We start from the raw sequence: 16,022 nt of genomic DNA, 5'->3' as shown, positions 1-16,022 counted from the left end.
TCTAATGCATTAGCCCATGTCTGCGTAAAGGGCCCATGTTGTACTTTTTCTTCTCTCTTTTTTTTTGCTTATGATGTCTGTGTGGTTTATGTACTAAAACAGTCATGGTTTAACTCTATCAGAGCCTTTACAATTGGTATATGTAAATGACTTCTGTTCTGATTGGTAGTCCAATGATGTCTCATAGCTGATGTAACAGAATTCACATTTAGGGTTCTCCTCCAAGCGTGTTGAGCTGTCCAGTGTCCAGCCTTCACCCTTTACCCTCCCAGCTTGGTAGCATTGTGTGATGTTGGAGACCGAAACATTGGGTGGAGTTGGAAATGACAAAATTGGGTAGAAAATTGTTTAACTGTTAAATTGCTGAACAGAACATACTGTTAAGTTTGTACTAAAACCCTCAGGGACATCAGAAATATTTGGATATCTGGATCTTTTGGAAGACTGCAGTGATTCTTTTGCCACCCAACAGTCAGGAACAGCACAACGTTTAATCGTTTCCAGCTCACATTTTCAGCTCCAGTAAATATAGACTACAGTAACAACACTGTTAATGGGGGTGAAACAGCTCTAGGCTGAATAGGTGGTCATATGTAAATGTTCACAAATGTGACATCGCAACCATGACAAAATTAAGACAGACTGTTTTTTGCCGCTTACTTTCCATGTGTGAGCTGGTGAGTGAGCTGTATGTTTGTTTTATTTTTCAGGAGAGCAAGGTGAAGTGCAGTTTTCCATGATATGAGCTCTTTAATCACAGCATGTTATTTGAGTCCCTGGTCTTTGTATGTTTTGGAAAGAGGGGAAAATGAGGCTGTGTACTGTGCACTACATTGAATTGGAACATCACAGCTGACTGATTCATGCCCCTCCATCCTCACTGTTCAGCTGCCCTCCTTTTTCAAAGGCTATTGATATGTGACAGCAAACTGTCAATCAAACCCCTGCCCCTCAGGGACGGGCTAAAGAGAGCCGTCATGTGGCCTGCGGTTCCGAGAAGAATGATATAACAGCGTTCTTCGATAAACAATGATGTAATATTGCTCTGACTGGTGGGCCATTTGGTGGTTACATAGAGGCTCATTGAAGCAAAGCACAAATTGAGTTTCATAAAAAAAAAAGAAAAATGGCACAGTGTTGTAATCACTGTGGTATTTCTCTTCATTCCATCTGTTTTTTATTTATTTGTCTGTTGATTAATGACCCTCGTGTTTAGTATGCAGGTGATTATTTGGTGTCTGATTGCACGTGCGGCTTTTAAAACATTATTTTTGATTGGTTCGGTGTGACAGCCTGATGGTCTTCACTGCTTAGGTTATTGTGCACTAGGCGAGAATGAAAGATAGAGATTTTAAGTAGGTTTTATGTCTTATTAGCCTAAATTTTCCTAATAATATTGTGTTATTGTTTTGCTATCTGGTGTTGATGAGGAGGATATGTTTCTCTTTTGAGTCTTGGTTATTCTTTGGGTTTCTTCTTTATGCTTTTGGGGAGTTTCCTGTGCTCTTGTCATGCTTGGCTTGATCACTAGGGACTTTTACATTCATTTTTATAAAGCTGCTTTGTGAGGACTGCCATTGTAAGGATCTCTATACAAAAAAAAGTAGAAATTAATCGAAACTGGATATCAGGGGTCAGTAATGTGAACTGAAATCTAAAAATAACAATTTTCTCCTCTGTCTGAACAGGAAACAGTGAGTTTGCAGCTGAAAAGCTTTTTCCTTTAATGTGCAAATGCTAATTGTTTCACTTTAGTAGCTTCTTCATATTCTCACACATATGTTTATGGTTTTCAGGTGGTAAAAAGGTTTCAAAATAGTTTTTGGCTTGGATGTGTAGTCCCAGGAAATGCCTTTAACTGGCGTAGAACCTGTATATTATAGAAAATATCTGCAGAATTTAATCATTGAGATGTAAACTAACTGATTCAGAGTGGTTTGATGTGAAATGGTTCAAGGCAGAGAAAATTACTCTCTCGTGTCTTTACAGTGGTGGTGATGTGAACCAGGTAACGTGACTGTTTTTCTTTACTACACCCTGCATGCACTTCTCCAATATGGATTTAATAAAATACGTTTAATGCCAAAATCTTCACTCAAAACTGATAATCAAGCAAAGACGTTCTAACTATTTCATATAATAACTTTCTGTAGTGTAGCTTTTAGAGGCATTAAACTCTTGAGACGTCTGGTTCCTATCACCACTACTGTGTGACTCTGTAAATTTCTTTAAAATGCAGCATTTCACAACAGACCACTCTGAATGACTTTGTTTACATCTTAACTGTTAAATTCTGCTGAAAATTTGAAAAATCAGTGAAATTCCCCTGTAAAGAATCATCATTTGAAAGGTTCTTTGAGGAACCAAAAGTGCTTTTTTTCCTACATCACTCAAAAGAATCCTTCATCTTTTTTTAATGATGTGTAGCAGTAAACCTCCCTCCGCTTGCTTTTGTTATGTGTTCTGTCTTGTTGAAAAAGGCTGTCATGATGGAAGGATAAAAAGACTCCATTTCACATGGAGTCTGCAGGGAACAAACATAAATATGGCATTTTCTGCTAATTTTAGTGCACATTTTCTGTCTAATTGCTGACTTTAACATAAAACATAAAAACATAAAAAATGAAATACGCCATAACTTTTGCACAGGCCATATTTTCTGTTTTTTTTCCACAATGTATTAAATTCAGCAAATAAACAGTAAGAGTGCATTAAAATGTGCATAAGTGTGTTCTCTGTAGAGGATGTGTAACATGTTTTCACAACACATGTCGTTTAACCTGGGTTCCCTAACTTTTGCATGGGACTGTATAACCAGAGTGATACACACACCAACCCCTTCAGTGACATTCAGATTCACACACTACTCTCCTCTGATCTCCTCTGGAGTAGAAAATAGCTGATGGTGATCTATCTAATGCACTGCTGGGTAGGAGAGCGCTTTCCACAGTGCTGCTCCGCTGAGAATCGTGACTCAGGCTTTGTGTCCTGTGATGTAATAATGTGAATTTAATGACTGTAGAAATGACCTCATAGCTTCGCAAGACACTAAATGACAACCCTGCGCAAGAACGCAATGTTACGTCAGGCAGAAGAGCACTTGGGTTGTACCGCACCTGCTGGCCAAGTAAAACGAATAACTGGCATCCGCTCACAAAGAGGCCACTATAATAGCAGCTTTCAATTCAAGGATATAACTGTATAAGCTGTAAGCCATAAAACAACAAGAATGAATGCCTTGTGTTTCAGAAGTGGCGATCAGATCTCAAAGCAGATAACTTGCCTGAAGATAAGCCTGTGATGAGTTGTAAACATCTATCAGACATCTGTCGAACGAAGAAGTTCCATAGCATAAAATAGCTTTGCAGTTCCTTGAGATCTACCTGCCAACACTGTGTCCAACATAATGTCCAGATGTTCCCAATCACCTTTACATGGCTCAGGAGCCAGATTCACACAAGTTAGAAAAAACTCAGGAAGGATTGTAAAACATACACTGCAAAGTTGAAAAGAGTGGGCCTCGTTCACCAACCGTTCCTAAGAAGAAATTTCTCTTTAAAACCCACTTACACAGTTTTCACGAAGATTCTGACAGTCAGTGTTTTCTTATTTGGGATTTGTTCTTAAGTAGGAACAGAATCTACACACACTGAAGAGCAGAAAGGTGTGAACAGTTCTGTGGTTTAAGAACTTGTCATGAACAAATAAAAAAAAACTTAGGAAGATGTTCTTAAATGCATTTCTTGTAAAAAATGTAAGAAAATTCTAATTGTTTTCATATGTGGGATGTCCATTATTTGTCATGTAGACTTTCAATAGTTTTCCATTTTACACATTACCAGAAATCACTCCATAATTCCTTTAACCCGTTATACAGTTTAATCACATCAGTGCCTGAGGACAGCCAAATGAAGAACAAAACCAAACCAAACATTTAAAAAATATTCACAAACAAGACCTAGAAGTGATGGTGGAGGAAACAACTAACGGGAAGAAAATCATCCTTGATTTATTTTAACTATTATATTTTGTGAAATGTATTAGAAGTTTAAGAGATATTCTGTCAGTACATTAGACAATATTTAAGAACATTTTATTTCCAAGAATACCACTTGCTCTTAAAGTTGTTCTTAAGAGAAAAATTGAGAAAATAATTTAGAAAGTTTTTAAGAAGTTTTTTGAATGTTTGAACATTTATCTAAACTTTTTTTCCTTAGTATGTAGTTAAGAAAAAGGCATATTTAAGAAGATTTTCTTCCTTAAGACTTTGTGAATCCGAAACACTTATGATTTTCTAACGATGCACTGAAAAAAGAGTCCAGTTATCTAAACTCCTTACAACTTTCCTGCCCTACTTAACTATTTTTCCCCTTAAATTTGCTCTCTGAATTAGGAAGAACTAACATTTGACCAAGGATTTATTTTCGTCTTGAAAGACCAAATCATTTGAGAATCATGTGACCACAGAGAGCCGGGAGGTAGAAGGAATTAGAGGCTGGTCATGTTTTCTCAGACTGCAGCGTAAACTCAACTGTTGGAATTTTAAGCCAGCGCAGCCAGACTTCACCTTACCCTGGAGACTTTCAGCTTTGAGCCTTGCCTGCATCTGCCAGCTACAAAAAATACGGTTAATGTGTGCGGACAAGAAATATAAGGGTGCGAGGAGTCGAGAGACAAGAGTCGATCTTGTTGTTTGAGCTGTGATTGTGCTGGATTTTGGAGTAGATGGGTGTAGGAGAGAAGCTCTGCAAGCATGAAGTGGGGCTGAATGAAGACATCATGCTGCAACAGGTAGACTGCTTTGTTGATTTATGGATTTCAGCCTGTTCTGTTGTGTTTGGTGCTCTGATTTACTCCATATATCTGTGTTCCAGCTTGTGCGTAATTGGTTTGTTAGGCCATGAAGGCAAGAGCTGATCCTAGATCTGTTTTCTTGGAAGTAGATTTTTTTATTTATTTATTTATTTTTTACATTGGAAATGTTTTATACGTATGTGTAATAATGATTGGTACGAGGCTGAGAACATCATGAAGTTTGACTGCAGTTTATTGAATGTAAAGGGAGTGTTTCTTGATTTAAAGTATTATTGGAATGTGGTTTTGAATGGGAATGTGGCCTTGAGGCACTACATGAATAGCTCAGCAGGTTCATTTACTTGCACTAAAGGACACCTGGCTTTCTGCTAGTAAAATGTTTATATACAAAGATGTTGTTGGTTTGGGTCGACAATATGATAAAGTTATAGAAAAAGTTCTGTGTCATTCAATGCCAAATGTCAATACCTAAGCAGTTCATTGAGCCAATAAGCATGCTTGTTCCAAAATCTAGTCTGCTTGGCTTTGACTGGCTTTGTTGTCTGTAGTCTGTTGTATTGAGTGAATATACCCCCTTCCAGCAACTCACACTGATTTCTGACTCAAGCCACTGCCACTTTGTTTGTAAATTAAAGGAAGGTATCATGAAAATATCGTTCATAAATAGGCATTAGTATAGTTAACAAAAAAATTTGAACAATACCCAGACCTAACCATGACACTTAAAGGCATTTTTACAAAGCATGATATGTATCATGATTAGCTTTTCTGAGCTTTCAACACGTTAGAACAGAAAACAGTCGTGCCGCCTATAAACAGAATATACTACAGTCATATGCAGAAGTTTGGTTGATTTTCGAAGTGAAAATAAGTTAACATATTCTTTACAGAGAACACACTGCTGTACATGTAATGCACAATTGCTGGGTATTTGCTTAATTTAACATTTTGGTAAAATACAAAACATAAACATATATGTATATATATAATTTCTATTGTCAGAACAAAAACTAGTATATCTAAAAAGTTTACAGGAGAAGTAGAAAAAAATACTTTGCTGTTAATGTAAGTCAGTGGAACCAGAGTCCAAGTAGTTTTGGGCCAGTTGTTTTGGTCAATTTATTATGTAATGTACACACAATGTAAAAGGCTGCAGGTATTTTCAAATCATGTCCAAAACTAAGGAGGTTTTGTTCTGACAGCAGCTATATAAATGAATGAATGAATGAATGAATAAATAAATGTGTGCTCTGTAAAGGAAGTGTTAACTTTTTTCACTTACAAAATTAACAACGTGAAACAATTAGACTGGGGTGTTCAAACTTTTGCATACTAATTTAATTCAACATGGTTTGCAAAAATGACCCTTTAAATTACAATCAGAGAGGAAAAAATGTTGCTAAAAATGAATGAATAAAATAAGATGATGTCATAATGGGCTGATATCCAATCAGCTATTTGTTATTGTGCAGTTAATGCAGTTACTGGCTGTTCACAGACTCTGTAATTGGTCTTTTATGACACATACAGCCGTTCAGTGTTCTCGAAGTTCTGACAGCACCGCTCTGAAACGCCTATTCTGACACCATTTATCACTTTAATGATAACTTATCATCATATTTTGTGCCCTGTTGCAAATGCACACATACAGCTGTCCTCTTTTTGTCCAGTTCAGCAGGTTCTCACTCCTGTATACCACTTATTGGTGCTCTTTAATGTCCTCAGTCCACCATGTTTGCTAGAAATGTGAATCAAATCAGTGTGACACTAAACACTGCACGCCGTGTCTCAGAAACCCACGCAACTTCATTCTTCATTCACAGGGTTTCTGGCTTAGTGCTCTGCTAATGTAGTCTGAGAGAGGAGAAGCAGGCCGGGCTCTGAATAATGCCTGATTTGATGGCCATGAAATTGAATCGGGCTTGTTAAACACAAACATATGACCATTCATTCCCCTGTAATGGAGGACGGGCAGATGAGACTGTAGAAGGATTTTCATTTTTTTCTGGGCTTGGGGTAAAAGGAGACTTCTGAATAGCAGAGGAATGTAGACATTTTCAGTGACGTTTCGATGGGAACGATTAAAGGTAAAGTTTAAAGGGATGTTTCCAATAAAAAAATGCTAATGTGGATAACAAAAGAGGAAAGCTTACCAATTAGCATAATCTAATTAGATGTTGGATGTTATTTGTTAGTAGGAAAGTTTAGCGTTTAGTGTTTGACGCTTATATCTTTAGCTGGATATCAACAAAAACATTTGTTAAAACTGCAAACAAGTCCAGTTTCTTTTTTGCAAGCCAGTCTTCAAGTCAGATGTGTGCTGTAAGGCAGTGTATTTTCTGATTTATCTGTGTTGGTTGCTGTAGTAGCGATATAGATTTGGGCATGCTGCTTAGTGTCATGCTCATCTTGGGGGGTGGGATTTGACCTCAGACACTTGTAACTTGATCAGTGTCCAAAGTGGTTTGTAAAAATGTGAAACTAAATTTTTGAGCTGTTTGTAATAACAAAGCCAAAGTCATAGCCAAAGTAATATTTTCTTGCAGGTCTCGTCACGTTTAGTTCCTTAACCCCTCTCGGAGCACCTGCATTCTCTTTTAAGGAACACCTGCCTGCTTTTGGTGCCCTGACAACACCTGGACCTACACAGGGATTCCTCATTTAAGTACAGCTAGCCTAAGCTTACTCAGACTTGGTTATGAAGTTGTGGTTATTAAAGTTAGAGCTTGACATATTTGTCAGAACCTGGCGGGACCTGATTGTCTGTATCTGGGTTGGATATTGTTTTTCAAACATTTGTTGGGGTCAGGTTCTGTCTCAGACTTTTAATGGAATCTGGTCTGCATTTACCCATATTTGGGCTTTGATTAATGAATAATTTAAATGAAATAATATAATTTAAAGTTAATTTTGAATAACTGATAATTAGGCTAGTCATTTTGTTGTTGTGTACTGTTGTTGTGATGACTGCTGTTATTGTCACCAAGATAACTTTACAAGTGCTATCATCAGGAATGTGGAGTTTTGTTGGATTTGAGTCAGTTTGGGACAGAATTTTGGCGGGTTAGTACGCATAACTTGGTGCTGTGGGTTGTTCGGCTGGGCTCGAACCGAGCTTAGTCAGGTTATAGTCAGTATGAGGACTGGTTAAAGCTCTGATCAAAGTGTTGCAGTCTCTGTACGGGACAGCTGGCAATCAAAATTGTAATAGAAATTGTTAAGGATGCATGATGGTATTGGATTGGATTCGATGGACACTGTACTCTGGTACAGCAGAATGTTTAGGTGATGCTGGGTTACAGTGCTAGAACATCTGCATTTTATTCACAAATGTATTTCTCTGTAAGGCTAATCCAAGTGGATTAAATCTTAATTTCTGTAATTTATATGGTGTTATGCAAAAGTTTGGGTGCCCAAATTACAGGTTTTGCTGATTTTCTAAGTGAAAATAAGGTACAAATTTCATCTACAGAGCACATATTGGGAAAAAATGGCCTGTGAAAAGTTGACACAATATATATTATTTTTCCCAGCAAATAAGTAGAAATTACGCACAAACATTTGCAGAAAAATGTCATATTTAAGTGTGCTCTCTGTAGAGGGTGTGTTAACTTATTTTCACTTAGAAAATCAACAAAACATGTCTTATGACCCTGTTTAAACTTTTGCAATTGACTGTAAATTATAATATTTCAACATCAGCTTTGACAAATTTGTACAAGAAAAATATTGGATATCGGCATCGGCCCCAAATTCCCATATCAGTGCATCCCTGCACATTGTTACAAACGTTCAGCTCCAGTGTTTTGGGTGAAGTAAGCCTGTGCTAAGCTGATGTGTTAACTTCACAATTTCCAGACCTTTCTTTGAACCTTTAAATGTGCACTTGATGACTCTGCAAACAGAACACGACCTAAATATTTAAATTAAGAACCTGAGTGACTTCTTTACCCCCCTACGCTCAACAGAACCCACACGTAGCCTTCCCTGACTGGGCTTTTTCTGGCGCAACCTTGACATTGTCCTAATTATTTGTTTTATTTTTAGAATGCAGAATGATCTGTATTTCCCCCTCTCACTCTGCCGCCGCTCCTCAGTGGGCTTTATCTTGACAGCTCTATTTCAGGAGCAGACGTGACAGAACTAATCGTTCCTTCTGTGCCTCGTAGTTGAAAAACTGAAGGTTTCAATAGCGGGTAGTTTGAGCCCGGTGGCCTCGGCGGGGCTAAATTTAGCAGGTGTTTGGATGTGTGATGGCAGGGGTAGCATTATGTAGTAGTAAGGAAGTACACCTGACTGCTGCAGATAAGATAATGCTATTGAGCAGTTAGCTTCTGCTTAGCTCTCAGTTCAGCCCCCTTCAGCCTGCACAGTACGGGGCTGATAGAGGTGTATGTGTGTTTGTGTGTTTAGAGCTGGAAGCTGAATAAACAAGGGTTCTAATGAGTGTACAGATGTCCAATGTGGATGCGAACACACGCACAGTGGATTTTTACAAGGCCATTTTCTTTATAGGCCCTCAAACTCTAAAGGCCTGTATGTGAGCCCACACTTTGTTTCCTCGCTCTAACAGCTTCATAACTTAACAGAAATCATTTTATAGCAGTTTATAGCAACTTCAGTACTTCCTTTAACTTGAAAACAAATCTCCACTTTTTACAATTAAACTTCCAGCAGTTAGCTGGCTGGCTAACTAATCTAAGCTAAATAACATCGTTGTTTTGTACTATTTTCTTTTTTTAATTTGCTATTTTAGTATAACAACCAAGACAGCTCTTTATTAAATAAACAACCGTTGCTTATAAGTTATAGGTGAGCTAACTGGTTAGCTTAAAGCTGCACTATGTAAGATTTTTAGTTGAAGTTGAAGAAGTAGCATCACTAAAAATCACATTAAAATATGGTGCACATGGGCTGCTGTGAGTTACCCTTGTAGAACCCGAAATAATAATAATAATAATATTTTTTTAAATCACATCATACATCTTTTCGTATTAACGTCACACGCACACAATCAAAAAAAAGTCCAACTTGATTACACTGATGAAGACATGATGGCAATAGAATAGTTTTCACTGAGTTCTCCTTGGATAGTCTTTCAACAAGCTTGCAGTCATCAGATTCATTTGCTTGGAAGGATTTCGAAGCACAACGGATGTTACAAAATGTTCTATACGTTGCATGAAATTACCAGAGAGGTCTCCAAATCCCCAAAACAAGTGTCACTTTAAGTAGCCAAGAAACCAAGGAAACTTTGCAAAAACTTGAGCATTCATACTTGAAGTAACTGATTGTGTAGCATATAAATAACATATCAAATTATAATTAATTTCTAGATAACTTATTTACTCTTATTTGAATCATTTTCTTTAATATTGTGTTTGTATTCAAGTTGTCACTTCAGTAACAGTTCTCTTATTTAAAGAGGGATTTTCAGTACTGTTTTCACACTGATTGCCAAAAGAAAGTATATGTATTTATATTAATAATTGAATAACAGCAAAAAAAGAGTTTTAATTAATTCCTTTTTTATACCCCTTCTCCATCATGTGTATCAGATGTTTTCCACTGATCTAGGATCAGCTTTCACAGATTCATTACTAATCTCAACACATTACGAACAGAATTTGAATGATACTTGCAGTATTTATATATTTTTTTCTGTGGTGCAACGGTTCTGTGTTCTTTCTCTTTCCTTTCTTTGTTTTTCTCTGACGTTGCGCATAGCTACAGTAATTAACAGAGGGTCTGGAATGCTTTAAAGACGATTAGCCCAAGGGGAGAAAGGTCAGCTGACTCTGGTTGGGGGATGAGTGACTGTAGTCATGTGATCTCAACTCCACCTGATCACACAGTGCTCCTTCACATCCCTCTGACAGTTCTCAGAGCAGAGCCACAATGAAGAATAAACCTAAACATAGGTCCAGTGTTTAGTTATATATCATTAGCCTCTTTGTTTCAGTTTTACTTTACACCAAATTCCAGCTGCCTTTTACTTCGTGAGAGCATTGATAAAATTTGGAGTTCATTGAATTTCTATTAGTAAGTTATGTTCTGTTAACAAATTATTTGAAGTTCAGTTAACTCAACATTGTATTGCAGCACGGTTATTTACTGTTTTAAGTTAAGACACCAAATTGTTTTTACAGTAAAGAGTTGGTAACATTTTTTCTTTTTTCTGTAAAGTTACCCTTTGGTGGGTACTTTTTTTACCCTAGTGACGACATAAAAGTTAAAGGGGAATTCCACTGATTTTCCAACATTTGAGTTCAAGAGTGGTAAATGTGAAAAAATAAGCTTTCATTGGGGACTATGTTGCCTTATGACACCCGCATGCACCACTTTACCATGAACAGATTAAAAAAAACAAAAAAAACATGGTATGCCAAAGTCTTATCTCAAAGGTATCGTAAAACAGTGTCTCAGACACACATTCACAACCCCATTTCATGTAATAGAGATTTTAGAGGCATTAAACTCGGGTTCTTGTGGTCTGGTTGCTATCACCATCACTCTGAACATTTCAGACTCTGTAAATTTCTCTAGAACAGAGAATATCACATCAAACCACTCTGAATGACTTTGTTTACTGTGTAATTTCCCTAAACAGAGTGGTAAAGTGAACACTTTAACAAGGTGAGATGTTAAAAAGAACTGTTACAGTTTCTGTTTCCGAGGCCATCTGTGTCAAATTCACTTAGCGTGAGTCGGTGTTTTCCGGAAGGTTCTGTCAGTGTTGTTTGGAGAGTAAGGGGAAATGGGCAGCACAGTGATAAGACTGCCGATCAGAGAATGCATCATCAGCCTGATTGTTCTCCTGTCTTTGAGTTGAGCTCTGTGTCTGTTAGAGAGAGAGAGAGAGAGAGAGAGAGAGAGAGAGACAACCAGTGCTTGTCTGAGAAAGTCACAAACTAAGCATGTGACCCAAAGGCACAAAATGGACATGGAGTGATGCCACATTGGTGCTCAAACTGGTGCTTAAAACCTCAGTTAGAAAATTCAAGATTAATAGTTATTTATAAAAAAAGAAACAGAACAGAGTTTACGAATGTAATCAGTGATGTCGATATCCCTGCGTGGTGTGCATGCAGCGGTTAGCTAATCAGTGGTTCTGATCGTAAATATCACACATACATAGAGACTGCCTGATTCCACAGAGGTTCCTTGGAGTGATGCCACAGTGGCGCTCAAACTGGTCCTCAGGGCCCAGACTTGTTCACATTTTTGCTGAACCTCAACTCCCAGCACTTGGAGCACAAAAATGTGGATTGTCTGAAGGGGGCCTCGTGGAACTGTTTGAGAACCTCTTCCATAGAAGAGCCACTTTTGGTTTCCAAAAAACCTTACGGTCGAAGCGTTCTTTTGAAAAAACATTTTTAAAGCTTAAAGACTCTCCACATAATGTAAATATATTCTGTACCAATTAGATGTTTTTTCCTAGAACCGTGCATCCAAGCTAGGAACCATTTAGGGACCTTTATCTTTAAGAGAACAGTTTGATGCTTGCTCTGCTGTAATACACCTCATCCAGTCAGGATTTGATGTTTAGGATGTGTTTTTTTTGTTTTGTTTTTTTTCTTTCTTTCTAATGACGGTTTTCATTAATGATGGTTTTCATTGAGAGGGTGGTTCAGATAACACAGCACTGAATTAGAGAAGCTCCAGTACACACAATTATCCTTGGCCCTTGCCGCTGGTTGTTTAATGGCCACATCTAGCAGGTCCTGGAGGTCTCAAACGAAGAGTGAAATGCTCGGTCGCTCTCCCACACTAGTTAGATTAATCACCCATGAGAGCAAAGTGATGGAGGAAACCATGTCATTAATATGGACATCAACCAGCTACAAGATTAGTATGCGCCAAGTGGACGCCGATTAATGAAAACAGGCTAATTAACTGGGCTTTGTACTGCTGCACCTCATATACAAATAACCTACAGTTCTCCAGACCCTGATGCTCTTCTGCCTTAATGATCAATGGGGGGGTGTTTCATCTGCTGCATCTGGGTTCTCGAAGACTAAAAGAAGAAAAGGGAAGACTGAGTATAGGATGCTGCTTTCAGTAGATACTGGTAGGGGTGGCTGATATGGCGAAAATATAACATCACGATACTTCCAATTGTTCACAATATTTATTTATTTATTTATTTATTTATTTATTGATTGATTGATTAATTCCTAGCATACTTCACATTATTTTTAATATTTTAATTATTGATTCATCAAATTTAATCTAGTATTAGTTGCATCCCTACTGTATACTACGAAGTCTGTCTCAATTCACTAATAAGGGTTGTCTCAAAATGCTGCATTGCAGTGAAGTGCCAAGGAGAGTCTCATCAAGTCATGTTATTCTCAGGGGTTCTTGTGACATCAGCCATTCTAAAGGTGCTGTTTAGGGTTCTATAATAGAACACCTGTCTCATGTTCCGATCTAAGAATGCATAGCATTTATCACTGATGCGTATTATTCCACTGTCCAAAGCACCTGATGAGCTCACAAGTGTTTCCCATGTATTTGCTTCTCTCTCTTCTCGCGCTCTCGTTTCTTGGATTGCTGGTACTTATCCAGCACTGTTTGCAGGTGTAAAACCCACCGTTGCCAAATCCTGCCCAATCAATCAAAGTACTGACATGGCATCTGAAGGCTGAACAATAAAGTCGTCTGCCAATATGCTTGTAAGAACGTTGCTAGAGGTTGTTGATGGTTATGAGGCTTGCTGGAAGAGAAGGCACAGAGGAAGGGTTAAAACAGCTGAAGGAAGGAAGGAGGGAAGGGAAGAAGGAACATTGTAGTCGCTGCCAGGCTGCTTTTGTGTCTCTTGTTGTCTCAAAAGTGGCTGGCACAGCTACCAAGGAACCCAGGAGAACAAAAGGCAAAGATACATTTGATTTATTAAGATGGTGCGTAAAGCCAGACCTGAGGTTTCTAGAGAACACCTTGCTTTGTCCACTGATCCACTTTGGCTTTTGAGAACATTAATAACTATGAGGATAGTAATAAGACTTGCTGCTTAGGCCTCTCAGTGGAGATCTTAGAGAGATGAGTATTAGAAGGTTATTTATGGTCAGACAGTGCTGGTGGTGATGATATTTGTCCTTGGAATTTTCCGCTAAAATGGCCTTTTTCCCCTTCATCACGATGTACATTAATAGCAACACTCCATTTTTAACAAGTAAGCACTTCTGATTTGACAGTGATAAATGCTGTAGTACCTTTGAATCAGCAGGTTATCACCGCTTATGCTGGAGTTGGCGGACAATTCAAAGTGGTGCCTGTTTGTTCCACTGTAATAAATAAATGAGAATATTGAAGGTGTAAAAGCAAGTGCCAGGTTTAGCTGGAACTGATTCATCTGACACTTTTCAAGGTCTATCAGCACAACAGCAGAAGCCAGCAATGTAACCTCTCTGGCACTTGGGGTACTCTCGGAAACTGGTCCAAGGTCAGCAGCGTTTTGACTGTCCCTTCTTTGTAAACTGACCTGAGATCGTCAGTAACAGACCCATCAGGACAGTAGCCCCTAAGGCCTGTCCTCGGTCATTAAATAGACCACAGATCAGGGCCACAAATATAGGACATTTCATAGTTGGAGTGCTGTTCAGGAATAGTTTCTACCCTGTATCTCTTTAGGATGGGCATAAGCTCGCTCACCCTCTACGGATAACTCTGAGCAAAGCTCTATATACTTAGTTTGTTTTTTAGTTAATCTAGTTTTTGCCAGTTTAGTACTCATTTTTTTCTATGCCAAAACACTGCCAGTGAAAACTGACAGTCCCAAATAGGAATATATGAATTTGTTTTTGTTTATATTGGTGTTCATTTCTCAGTTGAAATATTTGTGCTGCCATGACGCCATCAGCTGTTTTCGAAACTGTGTTATCTAACTGTGTTATTCCAGTCTGACACACTCAGATGCCCATTTGCTCTGTTTCTGCAGGCACTGGTCTTTAACATGCCACCATAATGCTTTTGCAGTGCGTTAATGAATGTAATGTTTGGTAACACTTTACTGTAGAAAAGTGTTTATAAGTCTACATCACACCTACATAAGCTCATCAGGACAACCACTTTTTTGGGTGAAATGACATGGCACGTTGTGACAACTGACTTTATAGCTTGAGTATATCACAGTGTCATATTGCTGATGATATGACAGCCTAAATCTAATAAATGGTAAAATGAAACTTAGAAAAAATGCTCATTTTTGTTCCACCAGCCTGAACTAGCAAGATATGTCATATTGTCAGCATTATATCACAGTGACACATGCTGAGTTCCAATGTCTATGTCCTTTCACTACAAAATGCATCATAATACAAGCTAATGTCAAATAAAAAAAACAAAAAAAAAAAACAAAAAAAACAACGTCATCTGACGTAGATCTTGTCAACATTACATCCAAAGTGGCAAATGCAGCTTCAGATGCCCATCGGAATAAGTGTTTATAAATGTATGTTATGTAGGCTTGTTTTCTGTTGTCGTGAAGGCTTGTGTAGGTGTCACGTAGCCTTATTAACACTGCCCTGCAGTAAAGTATTACTGCAAGTTTTTTACAGTCAAATTAGCTTGCAGTATCCTTTAGCAAACATTGGAAGCACAGATCATTAATTTTTATAGCTGATATTGCAATGTCATCACAGCCACCTTTGCCAGTAACTGACAATTTGGGCCCATTTTGAAGAGCTTATTTTCAGTAAGACACTAACAAGATTAATGTAATCTCTCTTTTTCATCCAGAGCACTTTGCTGCTTAAATGAACACACTGATTTGAAACACAGTGCTAACATGATGCACTTCAGACAAAGCATTTGGAGGAGCATACATTTCATAGATACCATACTAATATGGTCCTTATAGCCTCGCATATGTGTCCTAGCACCTTTCTAGGAGTCTTTTAGGATTTTGAGTGTCCAGCATTGAATAGCAGAGAAAGCACAAATGCATGTATGTTTGCAGTAAGAAATTGCATTGTATATGAAGTAAATGGCCCAAACCATAGTAAACACACTGTATGAATGAATACAACGTTTTGTTTTTCCAACTGTATCTTCATAAGACCGCTTACAGGCTAATAGGCCCACAAGTTTCTCCGCTAGTATTCAGATAAAGACTTGATTGATGATGGAATGATTGGGTGTGGGACTGCAACATATGAAGTAAAGAGCATGTTACATGTACAGATAAATATTAACATTGCTAGTAA

At 38.0% G+C, this 16,022-nt stretch overlaps 1 protein-coding gene across 1 annotated transcript in view; it reads left to right on the top strand.

Annotated features, from left to right (window-relative positions):
- Positions 1-4,407: 4,407 nt before the first annotated feature.
- Positions 4,408-16,022, top strand: part of atp11a (ATPase phospholipid transporting 11A) — a 101,183-nt gene continuing 89,568 nt past the window's right edge. Inside the window, 1 exon segment of the mRNA XM_036563381.1 lies at positions 4,408-4,791. Within this exon segment, the coding sequence (XP_036419274.1) occupies positions 4,726-4,791 (66 nt within the window). The 5' untranslated portion in view covers positions 4,408-4,725.

The sequence above is a fragment of the Colossoma macropomum genome, unplaced genomic scaffold (genome assembly GCF_904425465.1).
Source record: "Colossoma macropomum unplaced genomic scaffold, Colossoma_macropomum, whole genome shotgun sequence".
Lineage (NCBI taxonomy): Eukaryota > Metazoa > Chordata > Actinopteri > Characiformes > Serrasalmidae > Colossoma > Colossoma macropomum.
This window is presented reverse-complemented; position numbering and strand designations above follow the sequence as displayed.